The sequence below is a fragment of the Anas acuta genome, chromosome 11 (genome assembly GCF_963932015.1).
Source record: "Anas acuta chromosome 11, bAnaAcu1.1, whole genome shotgun sequence".
In the NCBI taxonomy this organism is placed as follows: domain Eukaryota; kingdom Metazoa; phylum Chordata; class Aves; order Anseriformes; family Anatidae; genus Anas; species Anas acuta.
The window spans coordinates 17,866,437-17,884,635 of record NC_088989.1 but is presented as its reverse complement, the minus strand read 5'-3'; the positions used below and the strand labels follow the sequence as shown (position 1 = coordinate 17,884,635).

The 18,199-nt window shown below is 35.1% G+C and overlaps 1 protein-coding gene across 2 annotated transcripts in view; it reads right to left on the bottom strand.

The window, feature by feature from the left end:
- PPARG (peroxisome proliferator activated receptor gamma) overlaps positions 1-18,199 on the bottom strand; it is a 60,870-nt gene that overhangs the window by 26,478 nt on the left and 16,193 nt on the right. For both annotated transcript variants that reach the window (XM_068694899.1, XM_068694900.1), the window contains exon 2: positions 505-732. In XM_068694899.1, coding sequence (XP_068551000.1) covers positions 505-724 — 220 coding nt within the window. In that variant the 5' untranslated portion in view covers positions 725-732. The remainder of the gene's footprint in view (positions 1-504; positions 733-18,199) is intronic.

The window sequence follows — 18,199 nt, the reverse complement described above, 5'->3', positions numbered from 1 at the left end:
ACACTGATAAATATAGCCAATATTTCTATTCCATCAGTTTCTTACCTTGTTCAGAATTCAAAAGCTGCATGTATTATTAATTAATATGCTGTGTATGGTGTTTGTTTTTGTTTTTTAAAAAAAAGATATCCAAGATATTTATTTTGCATTGATTTTAATATAGACATTTTACACACAAGAGATATGAATAGGAAACTGAAGGTTTCATAAAAAAGAGTGGGATGTGGGATTCATGTGATTAATAAAAAGTGTTTATGGTCATTTTAGATAGTATATGATAGCTTGTGTAGTCTCTAACTGCTGCTCTGAAAGGGTGAAGGTGTGCTACGTGTATTCCATCTTTCCTACCAGCCCTGTCAGAATAGCTTTTGGACATCTTTTTGTTGACACAGGGTATCTGCATCTGGGCATATTAATTCATCTAATTTCTACTGTTGGTAGCATATTTTCAAGAGCATAAAGCAAATGTGAACATGAAGAAATAATGGAAAATAAAAAGCATACTTTGGCAATCCTGGAGCTTGATATCATATTTATAATCAATGCTTGTCTGATCAGTTCTTGCAAGAGGAATATCTTCATAGTGTGGTGAAGAAATGCTTGAAAAATCAACAGTGGTAAATGGTTTTATGTCAAAGGAATGTGTATGATCATCCATCGCAGACAGATCCACTGGGCTAATTCCAAAATTAATGGGCCAAAACGGCATTTCTGTGTCAACCATTGTAATGCCTGAAAGCAAGAAAAGAAACAAACATTTTAAAAGAAGATAGCTATTTCTGTAATGAGTTTGGGTCCTAGCAGAGGCCCCATTGTCTCATGTCCGAAGTGTTGAGGTGCAAACTCACAATCATGTGCAGGTTTTAGGGAAAAGTTTAGTCCCATCCATCTTTTTACTTGAGTTTGTCATCGCATAGTCCATTAGTCTGTTTAGAAATACTGCACAGATAACACTGGGCAGTTAACCCACCTTTGAGATTCTTCTTAGAAAGGCTCTAATGTCATATGTCATAAGAAAAAATGAGATTTGTTGGGATCCAAAGCTTAGGCTACCCTTAGAACAGAATGGCTTGTCATAGGTATGCTACTATACTAGAGTGATCTAATCTGCCCTTCAAAAGGCAGCAGAGACAACTTGTGGGGCAAAGAACAATGGTAGTTAGATTCACAAAAAAATGACAAAAATATACATAGAAAAAATAATCTAAACAATTCTAGATGGCCAGATGAAATTCAATTCCATTTTAATAGCATAATTTTGTACACTTATGTACTTTAGTAGGCATGCAAGTTATTAAAAAAATAATTGTGTGAAGTGAAAATACAACTGGAAACTACTAAAAAAATAAAAAAATAAAAAAATCAGGAATACCTGAAATCTTTAGCTGGGCAAGTATGTTTTATCCCAGAATCTTAAACCTAAGGCTCAAGGAAAATTATTTTAGAACGTTCTAAATCCCATAGGTATTTATGGAGTTCTTGAAAGCAGTAAACCAATAAAAAGCTTCAATCTATGAAAATCTTCAGCAAATTGAGTAAATTTAGATTGAGATATAAAATGCTTATCTGAGTCCTCTTCTGACAGTTGGCTGAATTGGAATCCTTGATTTAGACATATTTCAACTATGAAAAACTTTGTATTCCAGTGAATGTTTCATAACTAGCATTCGTCTTTAATTTTCCTCGACTTATAAAAAGGACGTTTTAATCTAAAAATAGAACAGACAATATGGAACTGAAATAACTTGGTCACTTTGGCTGTTTAATTTGGACTTCAGACCCATCAATTAAGTGGCTGTTAACCTCTAGATAACAGAAACTTTGATTTGATCTACTTTGTATTACTCAAAACTACTCTGTCACACTGCCAAATCTGTTGTTGCAAAATGAATATAATGGAGCAAACCTGCTCTGTTACTTTGAGATGATCCCTTATTTCTAGAGGGCTATAAATAAGTTCCACAGTGACTGTCCTCCCCTATCTACTGTTCTAAGGTAGCAATTTCTGGACATGGACATAGTTCTTTCCCCAGAAAAGCCACTACCATTTTTTCTCCTTTTAGGGCTTGCAGAACAACCTTGAACACTGATATCAGCTGCTCTAAGATGTTTCTTGTTCTTAAGTTTCAGATAAGAAATTCTGACTGCAGTGTGAACGGAAGTGTTGCTCCTGTATTACACACTCCATAACATACGTGTTACCTCTAGTAGAGCAAAACGGGACCCTATAGCTCATTCATACTGCCATGACTATTACTACGTCCCTACTAACATAGAGTTCTGTAGAGCAAATGGTGTTTAAGGGTAAACTTTTGGCTAGGTTCGCCTCACACTCAGCCAACTGTCTACCTGTCCAAAGGTTTCAGCCATTGGATAGGATATACAGACCCATATGTTATTTTTAATGAAACAAGACCTGCCTACTAACAACTGACAGAATTTCTAACTGCCATAAGTGGAAATTATCCTGTAATAACTCAGTAGAGGTTGCCAGAGTATCTTGGTGTTATACATGTTTGGAAGATATAGTATCTTCCAAATAGTCAACTTTTCTGTAAGCACGAGATGTAAGTCCCTGGCCATTAATACTGGTAACTGTCCTTAAACAGATTTCAGAATAAAGCAATAAGATAGACTAAACTCCTTCTTAGGAGTCCCTTCATGTAATTAACCAGACCAACCCTAATAAAACAACCAACCAACCAAACAAACAAAAAACCTACAGACTTCTACAGATTAAATAGTGGCTTAAATCTCTTTAAGCAATTGACATAGAGAGGTATGTTCACATTGCACCTGGAGGGCTACCTCAAGGGTGAAGAAGGCTGCCTACAGGCATGGTCCTGGGTGTAGCCACAGTTCATCCCGCGGAGTCCATAGGACTCAACATGGGCAGGTGCCCCCATGGTGTTATCGTATGGCCAAGAAACAACTGCAGGCAAACATGTCATTAGAAGGCAGGGGGATGCTCATACTTAGTGTGGCCCTTGCACAGACCTCTTCCCTGCACTTCCCTTCCCCACAGAGAAGGGCTGAAGAGGCTTGAGGCTTAAGGCAAATGCAAGCTTCAGTTGCTCGTGGAATAGAGATAAACTCAATCGCTTGCCACTAATCTCAATTTTTGTATTATACACGAAGCAGATGTTAAAATTAATTGGCTTTCCTGAATCATCCATTGAAACTCTCTAAAAATTCTCAAACAATCTAGAGGGACTAGCACTCTGGATTACCAATTAAAAAAAAATAATTGCAAACCACTGTAAGCTATAGAGCAAGGTGGTGCTTGCCTGTATTTCACTTTATAATACAGTGAATGATTGTGATGTGTTGGAGAATTTGACTACGTTTAACTTATGATTAATTATAAGAAAATTCTGAATCATTATAACACACAGTGTGTATGAAATTCACTATGCACAGATATCCTATAGCTTAGAAGGACTCAGATAAGCATGTAAGTGCAGGGGTCTGGCTTGCTGCAAAAGCTACAAAGGTACGGTAACTCTTCAGCAGCAATCTTCTGGTTACACAGTTGGTACAGCTAGCTTGTTTCAGCATAGTCTAACAATAAAGCCAGAGGACTTTCACTGTAAAAGTATTTCTAGCCTTGAACTGTGATGTTTTGGATTTTTATGGAGAAGTTTTAGAAGCAGCACATTAAAAAAAAATGTTATTCTAACAGTCGCTTAATTCAAGGGACTGTTTCATGCATTCTTGTTTTTCCTAACTGATTATTATTATTTTTTAACCGTGCATCTGTTCTCATCACACACATTGTATTGTATGCTAGGAATAGAGGAAATAAAAATGACAATATTATACTGAAGTAAAGAACACCCAATATTAAAAATATTCTACGATTCTGTGATTCTATATACTCAGAGGCATGGAAAAGAACTGTGGGGGGACCTAACAGCTGCTACAGGCCATGTGGTAATCTCATTTTATGTTACTCATATTTGCATTCTAAGGTAATAAAATCCTCAATCAGCAGACACTTACAATACCTTGAAAAAAAGCCAATACACTGCACCCCTTACCCGGGTTAACATCCCCTGACCAGTAATATCAGTTCTTCAGGCAACTAAAAAGGCTTTGTTAAATAATTCCACTACAAAAAAACGTATACTTTAAGTTTTCAAAAACTCTTATGTTATCTATGCTATAATTTTGTTTACAATGTCCACTCAGGTACCTAACAACTGTACTGTAAATACGAACATACAAACATATCCACAATTATGTGTGCATCTGTCTCTGATGTCTTCTTTTAAAATATATAAGGGTCTAGCATAATAAAATGCCTTAAACAGGTAGGATTTAGTCAACACAAAGAAGTTTGCATGTGTATTAACTGCTTTTCTGCCATTGAAAATAGTTAACTTCAGTTATGTTGTAAATCTCTATTTGCCTACTTCTGGATCAGAATATGTATGTTAGAGCATTTCTTTATACAACAAAATAGCTAGGCATTGATGATCCCAAATCATTATTATTCAGAAACATTTCAGAATTGTTCACATTTCACATATGACTGATCTCAGCTGAATCATGATTATCCTCTTAAATTGAATACAATTTGCTATTACAGTGGAAACAGAATTAATTTTACTATTTAGTCAAATTTGTATTATAAATACTAGAAGAAAGAAAAACGTGCTAATATTATTTGTACATTACTGAAAGCACTGTATATAACTTTACTTGATTTCTGCTGTATCTTTGTCTATTTTCCTCCTCATGAAAAGGTGAATACCAGCACTTCCCTCTGCAAAAATAGTGTTTAATTGTAGTCTTCTCATGGCTTTTTCAAAAAAAAAAACAAAAAAAACCCAAACATCCAAAACACAAGTCTAAGCAACTGGCCACTCCAGGATTCCTTCATAAAACTCAAAGATGCTCATGTGAGATCCAGAAAACAAAACAAAACAACAAAAAAACCAACAACATAATTTAAGTAGGCTAAAAAGATTTTCATACGTAAAAATCATTCTCGACCAACAAAAGACTGCAAGAGTGGCAGAGATGTCGTTCACACAAAACCAAATGGACACGCTTCAGCATTTCATCATGAAAAACACCAGAGAGAATGCTGCTGAGAGAACATTACATATGGAGAGATGATACTAGTTGCTATAAGTCCCTTCACATGCATTTAACCAGTTTCCAACTATTGTCTACAAGGAAGTAAAAGGTGGCACAGCACACGAACTCATCCGATATTTGTAAGAACTGTCAGCCACAGTGACAGCTTACACTGGTGCTGACTGTGAGAACTATCAGATCATTCAGTAGAAATTGAACGTTGAATTGATTTCCAATTCGTAAGGGAGCTTCTCAGTACATTTTTTGTATTAGGAAAACATAACATATAAGAGATTAACATGGTATGAAAAACATCCTGGATCACAGGCTACTCTTTGCCATAAACACTACCTGTGCTCAGTTAACCTGAAAGGCCTGTTGCACTGCATTCTAGGCACGCTCTTTCCAGACAAAACTACCAAAATATGACCCTGGAGGTACTTAGTGAAGCAGCTTGAACATTCTAGCCTAATGCAAGTTAACAGAAAATCAGAAAAGAAAAAAACACACACACACAAAACTAAAGCATCTCAGCTTTGAGAAGTAAATCAAGGCAGTGATATAGCATATGGGCAGGTGTAAATATGAACGTATATAAATGTAATGTAAATTATTGTAGTTTTTAAAAATTAAAACATATCTCATGGAATAGTTTGAATTTCATCTCACATATAAATGTGTCATACAGTTTGTCAAGTAAACTCATCTACAAGTGTTGCAAAACTTAATGGGAATTTTGCTAATTAATTTAATTAAAACAGCCTCAGATCATCTCTGAAAAACGTCACATATAAGTCGGCTAAGATCACATAACCATTCGTAGATATTAAGAAAAAAGTAGAGATAGTGAAGAGTAAGCTTCATACCCCCGTAAATATTTAATTTATTTATCTATCTAACAATGAAACATTTCACTTGTGTGCCTTGCCAAAACGCATCTACCCTAAATGATGGTACTGCATCCAATGAGTTAAAGAGCTTCATTAATCTTTTATAAGGGAAATGCTACAAACGTCTCTAAGAGGAGAAAGGACAGTCTTGCAATAAGGTAATTGCACCCCCCTTTCAATAACTCATTTTTTTCATTGCCTCTGACACAGAAATTGTATTTGGCAATGCATAAGTATCTTAAGCCAACATTTTCAGGTCCTGAATGTGAAGCATATGGTCTGATTTTGTGACACACCGTGTTCAAACAGTAATTAACTCATGTCTCTGGAAGGTGTAAACGGTGACCAATTCTAGTAAGGTAGCTGTTTGGTTTATTCATTGTTCTGTTTATTTAGGGAAAGTTGTGTTGTCTTACTACAGCTACTTTGTCCTGGAAGAAAAACAAAAACAAACAAACAAACAAACAAACAAAAAACATGCTCCTGTTTATGCTCTTTGCCTCAGTTCTCCACTTGTCCAGTGAAAGAAAGATACTGGCTTTTCTTCTTATTCTGTGTAAGAATCAAACTGCAACCTCTTTCAGCAGGGATGGCATTGCTCTACACATTTTTAATATTCCTAATTATGCCTGAGTGCAATCAGGTTTTAAGATTAATCTGAGCCTTTGAGAGATACATTGTTTTCATGAGTAAAGAAGATATTTTTCATGCAAAGTACCTGTAAGTATAATAGACTTTACTTAATAGGCAAAATTTGCACAAAATAAAGACACTAAATATATCCAAATTATTTTGGCTAAACCAAAGTATGTACATTTTTTCTGTATTGTAAACAACGACTCAAAGCTCTTGGACATATTCTGTTTAATACATTAAAACAGCTACTCCACTGTGGTCTGCAGGTCCTCCCATCGAATGCACCGCTCCACCATGTAGGACCCGTACTCCTTCGTGCTCTGTTGCTGCGGAGTCAGCAGAGGGAGCACAACATAACTAAAAAAGCTCTTTCCAAGAACTCCGCTGACACAATCGGTGATGCTCTTAAATAAATAAACAAGCAAAAAAGTACATAAAGAGCCTTGTTGGCTGATACCCCCAACTCAATGTTTGACAAAATCACAAAGGATTTTTTGCCAAACTCATTGGCTTCAAACTGTGGCAAGAAAAACTAACAGCAAAAAGCCATAAAGACTTGTTTTAAAAATTCCACTATAGGGTTTTGTAATGTTATGTTCTCATTACCAAGAAGTGGAGAGAAATAGGATTTTTTCTTTTTATCCATGGACATTGGTAAAGTTCAGGGCAGAAACTGATTCATTTATGCTAAGTGTGCACTGAACTGCAATACATTTATAGAACTTAAAATAGTTGTTCAAAGCAGTCTTTTCCCAAGCACATGGCAAGTTAGAAATGGCTATGATCGAGGAAAATAGAGCCAGACTTACTTCAGTAACTGACAGAATAATTGTTGTTAAATTCCTGTATTGTAAATTCAATCAGTTTTCTTTGAAAACTCAGTATTATCCTTGGCATTCCTGCCATAGGGCTGTGTATTGTAGCAGTAATGAAAACACTTCTGCATGCACCTTGGACACCACTTCTGCTCGTACTGATGTCTCACTTGACCTCCAATTTTTCTTTTAAGCATGAACTTAGCAAAACTATTTACAGGAATGGAAACTAAGATCACTGCAGAACAAAAGAACAAGGCTTATATGAATCTGTTGCAATTAGAGAAAGCTAAACTAAAGCTAGAAGTTACAACAACAAAAATAAAAGCATGCTTCATCCCCACTTCTTAATTTATCTGTAAGAACAAAGAAAATATCTAGTGTCCTCTAGCAAAAGTTGAGTCAAAAACAGCTCCATGATAACAAGCGCCTTAGTGAAGCAATAAGCTCTTAGATGATGTGGTGCACTACTTTTAATTCAGCCCTGACTCCAAGCACAAGACATTTTCTTCTCTCTTCCTCAAATGCAGCCCTCAAGCCATCTAAACATGGCTCAAAAATGCACGCCTGTTAGAAAAGATAATTGACAATACAACAAGGATGCAGCAGAAACAGCATACTTTTGAAAGAATGGGAGAAATATTCTGTGTAAATGCAAGCCCAGAGGTTCTAGACAAAATGGTTTTGTTGCACCCTTGTGCTGAGGAGGAGGGATGTATCACCTCAGCCAACAGGAACACTTCAAGGGTTAATCACTAAACAGGAGGATATGAGCTTATGAAAGTCTCCTTTTGCAGTCTGCTGTACTAACCTGCAGAACAAGCACAGGACCAAAACTCTGATAGCAAAGAGCTGGGGCTGAGGGGAATGTTAAAGGTGTGACAAAAACACAGGTACTCCCAGAAATGCCTTGAAACACTGCCACCAGATAGAGGTTTCTGTCACATCACCCCAGTGCAAACCGTGGATGTGGATGACTTAACAAACTGGCTCAGAAATCCAAATGCTGCATGGTCCAAGGGCTGCAGAGAACACCGACACTGAGATCCTCCAAAAAGACAGATGAAAGTTAGTGGTGAGGGGGGTCCATGCATCCACCTCTCACCAAGACTGCACAGTACAGCATCAGAAGAGACTCAAGAAATGGTGAAAGTCTGAACACGTAAGAAGTCTCAACACGTAAAAAAAGTCTGAACACATAAATCAGTAGGAAATGCATTTTATTTCTGTAGCCAAATTATAACTACAAACTCTGATCACTTAAAAGCACAGCCCATAAAATCTATTACAATTTCAGCAGGGAGTAGCTAACAGGAACAGAAAAAAAACAACAACCGAAAAGAAAAGAAAAAGAAAAAGAAAAAGAAAAAGAAAAAGAAAAAGAAAAAGAAAAAGAAAAAGAAAAAGAAAAAGAAAAAGAAAAAGAAAAAGAAAAAGAAAAGAAAAGCCCGTTAAGGGAATAATAGACAAGTTTAATTTAAATATATTTTCTATTCTGTGCTTATAGCATTTACATAAAATCACAAATGGCCTGGGTTCTTGCTCAAAATAGCTGCTTTTATATTCTCAAAGCAACATAAACTATTGTAAATACACAAGCAAATGAGAAACAATCTCAAAAAATGCCACAGGCTACGCAGATACAGTACAAGTTCTACAATATTACTTTAATTATTTAACGGAGGTTTTTTGTTTCTTTTTTTTATTATTATTTTTTATACCGGATAGATATTGGTGATGCTGAATTATTTCAGGATATAAAAGAAACTAGCAGTTTAAATAGAAATTGAGAATATCGAACAAGGGAAAATAAATGAATAAGAAATACTGATTTATATCTCTGAAAAGCTGTATAGACAGATAGCTCAGCTTTAAGAGGAAGAGCACTTCAAGATTACAGAGAACATAACTACAAAATTCTGGAAGTGACACAGTGCTGGGTTCCCAGTGGTAAAAGATTACAATAGAAATGGAAGCGTTCTGCTACTGTCACAAGTCTGGCAGAACACTGAGCTGTAGAGATAATTTCTACTCTGTTAACTCCAATTCAGCATTTGTGAGAACAGACCCTCAATTTGTTCTTAGAAATACTTGAACGGAAAAACTACAGTCTTCTAGTTACAGGCAGCTGCAACCTGTGCTTTGCGAGGTGCCATGTATTGAACTAATATTAGTCTCAATTAAAAACTTGTCTTCCAATGATTTTTTGTTTGAAAATGTCTTTAAAATATCTCACCTTCTTGAAAATATGATTGTTATTTCATTCTGTTGAACAACAACACAAGAAACAGAAGCAAAAAATTGTGAAAAATAAGATATCATCTGGTTGTTGAAAGAAAAATCAGAATAAATGTGTACAGAATTCTAAAGGGTAGAGATCGTGTATCAGTATTTATAACGTGCCTAATTGCATTAGGAGGGCTCAAATCTGGGTAATTTTGGTTTTGAATGATTTGATGAAATCAGAAACAAACAACATGCCTTTAACTTGCACTGGCAATATTGTAAAACTATCTCATGACATAAAATGTAGGCGTTACTCTCTATGAATCATTGTAGTTTAAAAAGGATACTGATAGATTGGCAATGAATCACATTCAATTTTGTAATCAGAAAGAGCTGGCTGCTTAAGGGAGACCTTTGCCCCCTTTGGCAAAGCTGACTAACTGAATGTGCCAAGCTACTAAGGAGTAGGCCTTCTCTTCTCATGTAAGTGGCCTCATAAAACTGAAGTAAGTCATTGATTTTAAAATATACAAAAAAGTGCAAGCTTTATCAACTAGAACGTCGCCAACACAGATCAATTGATGAGAGCATTAACATTGTCAGAACTGTACTTGGCTCAAAGACTGCACATTTTATAGCTGGCATTTATTTATTATACTGGGCAGACTTGGTATTACTCAGAGATCTAGTAAAAGTTTTACTAACTGCAGGAAATCCATATAATTCAAACACTTTATATTTGTGCAGCTTAAACCTACACCAATTTTTTAGTTCTGTTGTTGTTCTTGTTTTGCCACCAAAGCAATCTGAGAGAACAGTCTGCTTCCAAATCTTTGAAACAGAATTCGTGCTAAGATGACTGAAGACCGTACTCCACATATCTTTCTCTTTATCCCAATGATCTACAATAAGATAATGTAACTTTTAATTAATTAATCAAAAAATCAAATGCTCTGTCACAAAATAGATACAAGTGTTATCCTGATTTCTCGTATGTTGATTGGAAATATACATTTTTATTAACAGGAAAAAAAAAAAAAGATAAATTAGAAATTAACAAGGAGTTAAAAAAAATAAAAATCTTTTCATTCCATAGGTTTTCAGCCCAGTTTATAAGCGCATGCTATTAAAATTATTTTAAAAGAAAATTCCAGATTCAGAAGCCTCATATACAGACTTACACACAGCCTGATTAGTGACTGTGCTTTTAGATGCCATCAAGCTGGTTTTGAGGGCCGTAGTAATTTTTATAGCTTCAACAGAAATTCAGTCTTCAGGGGTTTAAGCACCTGTTTAAAGTTAGGTACTTTTAAAAACTCAGTTCCTGGCTAGGGGAGGATTTCTTTAGTTAGGGTGTATTATTAAATTATGTACCATACATATGCATATAAACAAATATATCAATATATGTTGCAATACTGATCCATAAGGAATTAGATTCTTGCAAAATACTGTATTTTCTATATAAAATTTATCACTAACTGCAGTGACAGCACCTTGCCCAGAGTCAATAAAATTCTCACAGCTACCATGAAACACCAGTTTCAGAGCTTAGCCAGCTGCCGACTGTTAGGAGACAGCATTAGGAGACAGCATTGCCCCAACATACTTTAGTACAGTAGAAAAGCTATCTAGTAAATTTATGCTGTGTTCACACGTGATGCATTATATGAAAATTTGCAAATTCCTCTGTGGCTTCATACGCCTTTGCCAGACTAGCAAATATTTAAGCATGTAGTATGGCAAAATTTACAAGAGGAGTGTAACCACTGCAGCTATTTACAAGAAAATCTTATGCTCCAATATTTAGTTGCTTCCATTAGATCATTATAACTGACTTTTAATGTATTTTAATACACGTATCATGGACTTTATTCTTTAAAAATGGTGCTTGGTCAATAATTATTGTAAAATTTCTTGCTAGACCGGTACCTTAACTAATAGATGTACTCCACTATGGGATTCAAACCTGAATGCACAGTTTGTATATCTTTTTGAAATGTTAATCACTTCAATAGTAATTGTTGTATGTTATGTCCACGACATCTAGTTAATATATTTTTAAGACATCTTAGAATACTTTATACTAATACTGAATAATTTTTATAACATAAATAGTTAACTGATCAAATAAAAATTTCTCAACCCACAGAATAGTAGCAGAGAATTTACTGAGATCTTTTTATGGATGCATAAGACTGTTGGTAAGAAGCCTGGGATTTTCTTTTCTCAGACTTCATCAAGTCAATGCTTTTTAACGTTCACAAGACGTCTCTGTTTCCAAGAGATGAGATAATAAGGCATACAACTTTAACAGGGTAAAATATACTCATTAATATCCTAAATTCTGTTCCCTGCCATGGCAGAATACTGAATACTCCCACAGGAAGAGAAGGAGGAGGAACAAATGCAACATGAGTTGAAACTCATTCCTTGAATTAAATCCCACTTTTAAAATTTTTCCTGGCAGTCAGATATGTTGCAAATTATCCATAAAAATGCTTCTCTCATATCAAGAAGACCTGCTTTCCTCACAAAGCTGTCATTTTCTGAAATACTAAAAACACAAACTGTATTTTAATATGGTAAGACTATTTGTAGGGCTTGTATTTTGTTGAAACACAAATATATATTTTTATTTATTATGATTTTAAATATTCTAACCTACTGGATAATCGCTAAATCCTAAAAGTTAAAAAGCACCATGTTCAATACTCATTCACTAATGTAAACATGCTTAATGATATTTGTGAATTATATACAACAAATACCCCAGCATGACTGGGAACACACTTTCCTATATATGCACTTTATATATATACATATATATACATGCACATATATATTTACACATACATATATATATGTATAAGTTATTTCTTATCTATATCCATGTAAGATAATACTCTGTATAGGTACATATACAGCCACTAAACTCTGTGGTGTTGAGCTAGTTCAAACAATGCGGCAAACTTGGGAAGGTACATAAATAGTAGCAAAGATGACTTAACATGTAGCATTTTTCTCTTCTAGGTAGCCCCTAAAACAGTCTGCCACAAAAATAAGCTCAATTTTCTGTGAGTCCAGTAATTTATACTCTGTTAGGACTAAAGTGTATTTTCCTCAGCTGCTGAAACTCTTCTATCAGCCATTGCTAACCTTGGAAGAGCACTACTAGTGATACACACAGCACTCCAGGGTGGTGTATTGCCCAGTGCAGCATCGAAGGATGCTGCTCTTAAATCCATCGTTGCTACTACTCTGACAAGATAAACACCAGGCAAAAGAAAACTGGGTACCTCGTTTTGTATATCAGTGTGGTTTGTAACAGCCCTCAGTAGAAGTACTCTACTAACATAATTCAGTAATAGACCTACGTGAACTTTTGTACACCTATCATCTGTTGCACAAATGTATCTCTTTGATCTTTTAAATTAGCAGAAAAATTAACCTTCTCAACTGCACAGACTAAGAAGCATATAACCTGCTCTGCCACTTTTCAGCAATAGAGCAATTCCTTGTCATCTGACTACTGTACTTTTGACCCTCCAAAATATCCCCAACTAAGACATGTTTTTACATGTGATTCAGTAATTACTGTTCTCAATACTGTATGATGCTTATCGCACATGTAGATCAATGTTCTTTGCTTCTTATGTACTCCATCTTTCTACATAATCTTTTTTTCCGGATAGCTTTAAAACTATTGAGGTGACTTCAGACTGTCTACACAAGGTGTGTAGAATCAGGTCATAAGTAGGGTAAACTTGCTTTTGTAACTGAAATTGCAACACTGTGCAACATTGTGAGAAATATTTAATGAACGCCAGTGAATTAATTATGAACCATGCTCTAAATTGAAGTTACCTTTAACAGTTTCATTTGTGAATCTTCTATTGGACTACGTGAGAAGAGCATCACAACAATGTTCTCCTTTCTTGTATTTTAGAGTCACTATAAAATACAATGTATTATCACATTGTACTCTGTATCTTATCCCATAAGAAAAATAGGTGGAAACATTCTGAATTAAATTCAGCACTGAAGAATGACTATTATATTAAATATTAATTTTAAAGCCCACCTACTACTAAATAATAGTAATTGGAGAAAAAGAATACCAAACTAGCAACTATGAAAACTCAGTAGGCATTAAATTAGCATCAACTTACTTTCATATCATTGTATTCCTCACTTTCTACAGAAATTACAGGAATTTGGTTGGAAATTTTCTGTTTGGTACACTTCAGAAAGAGCTCTTGGGGCCTGGAACTTAGAACAAAAGTAACTCCAGAACAGAGAAAGAAAACCACCAGAGCCCAGAATCAGTGTGGGGGAACAGATACTACCCAGAAGCCCTAGAACAGAACTGTATTATCTTGAGATCTGAAATGGACAGACTAGATTAAAATCTAAGTTGATAGGGTAACAATTTTCCTAACAAGCTCTAAGTCCTTGAGGTCAGCCTATCCATTGGAAAAATCAAATACTTTTCAATTATATCATTTCTGCTACTACCATCTCGTACTAATAAATACTACTCCCTGTACCACTCAAAAAGAAAATATCACAATACATGCCTTCTGTCACTGATCCTTCCTTAATTTTCTGAGAAATGGCTCCCTCATCACAAGTTTTTCTGAGAATCTGATGTGAGTCTGAGAGTGGCATAGAATGTGACAGAGATATTTAACTCCATTCCAAATACACTTTTCAAGGGAGAAAACAAAACAAAACAAGAAAAAACACCACACACAAGATACCTTTCTCTTAAGGATACGGAAGTCACATATTAAAAACTGATTGGGTAAGTTCTGTTTGAACCTGAACAAAGAGATGAATGCTCTTCCTCTTTAGTAAGAAATAGACAAAATACAGGAGAAAAACATGTGATTTCAGATTTTCTTTCATTTCGAACCATTAATACACTACAAAAAGAACTTAAATGTAACCTGGATTATGATGCAAAACTGCAGAATCCTGAGTTTGTTACTGATGCATAAGCTACCTGTGTTCTCTAACAAGAGCTCTTGCAAAGTTCATATTTTCCAGCGTGCATGAAAACAGAAAAAAAATCTTCAATGTTATTTGCTGTTGGGTTATTCTTCCTTTATGTCATTAATGTCCTAAGAATGTGTTGGTTATGACTTGGCACTACTTCTGTCAACCTTTCTATTTTGAAGTATTGAAATTGCTTTGCTTTTGCACTGAAGGAACAAACGTTTTTACCTGCTAAGGTCTGCATGATTATTTCACGCAATTCACTTCCTTCATATGAACTGTACGCCACTCCTGCGCTTCCTGGATGCGTCACCCAACCAGAAAGCAGGGTATATCAATGTTACTGTTTAAACAAACATATATGCCCCGCAATAAACAGCAGTCACTTTGCAGTTCCATTGTGCAAACTGCTACTGGTCTTTGCCTCAACGAGAAGATATCGTTTTAAAAATTATGTTTGATGTTATTCTTCAGTTACTGCTATTGGTGATCGCTAAACCAGAGCCTACACAGCAAGTCTCATTCTTGTCACGCTTTGACACACAAAGTTAGCAGAGCTTTGATGTGCATAGTGACTGTATGACTGTATAATTCATTCTAAAAGGAAGATGGAAACTAGTGGTCCTATTTTTGACAAAGAACTTTTAAGAGTTAACATGATATCATCTTAGGACAACAAACAGAATGTTGAGTATCCACAGCTAAAACCAGTCTATTTTTAAGAAAAATGTATTAACTTACTTCCAGAACAATGTTTTTTCTTTGTTTGTTTGGTTTATTTATTTATTTATTTATTTGATTGTTTGTTTTGGGCTGTAAAGAATCTACCAATGCTCACGTGAATTATAAAGACATTAATTGCACTTCGTGTTTTGCACATAAATATTGTTGAGATCACCAAGTGTCTATTGGCTCCAAGCTACAACATCACAGCATGCCCCAGTGGCCTATGTTCAGATGGATTTCAGATTCCATGAAGCTCTGTATATAAGCCTGAGAATTGCCTGTAGATATCCCAGTTCATATAAGCTTGCTTGTTCTTTTTATAAACATGAACTGCCATTCCACTTCTATCTTTTACAGCATTTCCCAGTTTTAACTGAGGAGAAAAGCATATAATCAAGTTCTAACTCCGTGGCAGTAGGATTAATAATTATAGGGTTATGCAACATTAACAATAGTGGTACAAGCAGAGTGGCTATGTTAAATTTTAACAGCATTAAAAAAAGAGGGGAAGAAAGAGATTGAGAAAATTTCAGTTCCCTTCTCTGTCACGTGTTTTTGTCATCATCTTGGTTTTTCTATATTTAATATACTAGAAGAATTCCTCTGCAAGTAATCTAAGAGGATGGCTAACAAATGTTCCAGTTTCATGTCATGATAAATAGGTAAATCCAGTGTGTACACCCCAACTCAAGACAAAAATGTTTATTTAATTACTTGTAATGAACTTGCATATTTTTCGAGAATGTTTATTGAGATGGGGTAAGTTAGCATACTGAAGAAAAATCAAATTAATTAAGCTTTCTGGAAGGTGTTATTTTGAATAATTAGATGCAAATATATTTCTTTAAATATGCATGTCATTTTCACAAACAAAGCACAAATTATACACTGTAATATTGCCCATATACTAAGGAATACTTGATAACTTGACTGTTATAATTTTAAATCCACTATTCATCTTTAATTTGGGCAGAGTAACAGCAATTAACCTTGCAATCAATTATATTGTCATACTCCATTATTCTGTTAAGTAGATTCATTCCTAGGCAAGCAAGTTTCATGTGAGGAACTAAAAGTTATAACTGTGACTTTTTGTAATCCCTCGAGCATATAACAACAAAAAATGATGTTGATTTGGAATATCACAGAATCATAGAATTGTTTGGGTTGGAAGGGACCTTATAGAGGTCCCGACTCCCTGCCAGGGGCAGGGACACCTCCCACAACCAGGTTGCTCGCAGTCCCATCCAGCCTGGCCTTAATATATACTGAGGATTAGCTACTGTTACTTTCTACTGTTCTGAAATAGATCTATTTTATTTTTTATTGCTAAACAAAAATGAGTAATTTTTAAATTGCTATAGACTGAATTTGAAGCATGACCACAACACAGATGACTGACCTCTTCAAAGACTTGGTTGTACTTTAAAGGAATCATATTAAAATATAATTGAGATTATAACAAAAAGAAATAAATTCTCAAGGGACATCTAGATTACATCCACTGCAGTGTACTGTAACGTAGAGCTGAATGGCAGGATAAGATGCTTCTTGCATTCACAGTATATATACAACTCCCACTGAAACTTCCTGATCTCTCTCTAATACAAAAGATTAGAAGGGGTCTTCAACAGCAGACTACTTTCCACACCCTATACTTCCCATCCTCTGTGTAACAAGGTGTGTGTGTGTGCATTTAAAACTTATTCCTATACTCTACCGGAGTATAGGAGGAAGAGATTACTTTGCAGCTGCTTAAGTGCATCTTTGCCAACAGTGATATACTTGGTTTAGAGGGATATGACAAGGACGAAAACAAGGACAACTGTAATCTAACTCCATTACACCCACCTAGGCTGGGAGAGTTCGGGAATTTAAATTTGGTGTTGATCTTCAGCTTCACTTTCTACTGTGAAGTGAATCATCACAAAATAAGCTAAACACCAAACTTTGAAAAGTAGAAACTGTTTTTCATTGTGTTACAAGAAGACAGTGTTCTCTTTATAGCTTTACTTACACGTACCTTTCCTACGTAAAGGATGTGCTAGTAAAACATACATGGCATTCTATCTAAACGTATTAGTTTTACATTGTGTTTTCCCCCACATTTCAAAAATTTCTAAACTCTAGAGCAGTCATTTTCAAAGGTAAACTGGTATTGGACTCAGTTCACTATTTGTAACTATGGAATATTTTGTGCAATGCTACAGAATATGTTCAGTCCAATGATTTGAGGTGAAATACTGCAAAAAGTCCCATCAAGTTACTGAATTTCCCTTCTTAATGTGGGCTTATGGGGTGGTGGGGGAAGTGTTATTGAATAGGAATATTGCATCTCTTGGTCAATATCTACACATAACATTATTCAAATCTCCTTTGCCAACATACATAAAATAGTATGCATCTCAAATGATAGTAGGATCTATTGATACTGAGATCAGAGCAATATGTATATTAATCAATAAATAACTTCCTTACAAGATTTACATCTCAGTGAAAGCAGAAAAAGCTGATTAATTAAATTGTGTTTGTCACAAGAAAAGCCCCCAGATTATCAATGGCAATGTACTATGATTCTCAGAGTTCAATTGTATTTTTTATCTTGCTAGTTGTGTCTTATTTTACTATTTGTTCTCGGATGTTAAAAACACTCTGTTGGAAGCAGTTCAAAAATACATTGTTGGAAAATTGTTAATGCTCTAGTCATACAATGTCATTTTGAAGCTCCCTGGGAATTTAGATTTGCACAGCTTATTAGGATATGACCTTTCCCTTGATTTTTTATTTTAAGATCAAGTTAACATGAAATTTCCCCAGTGG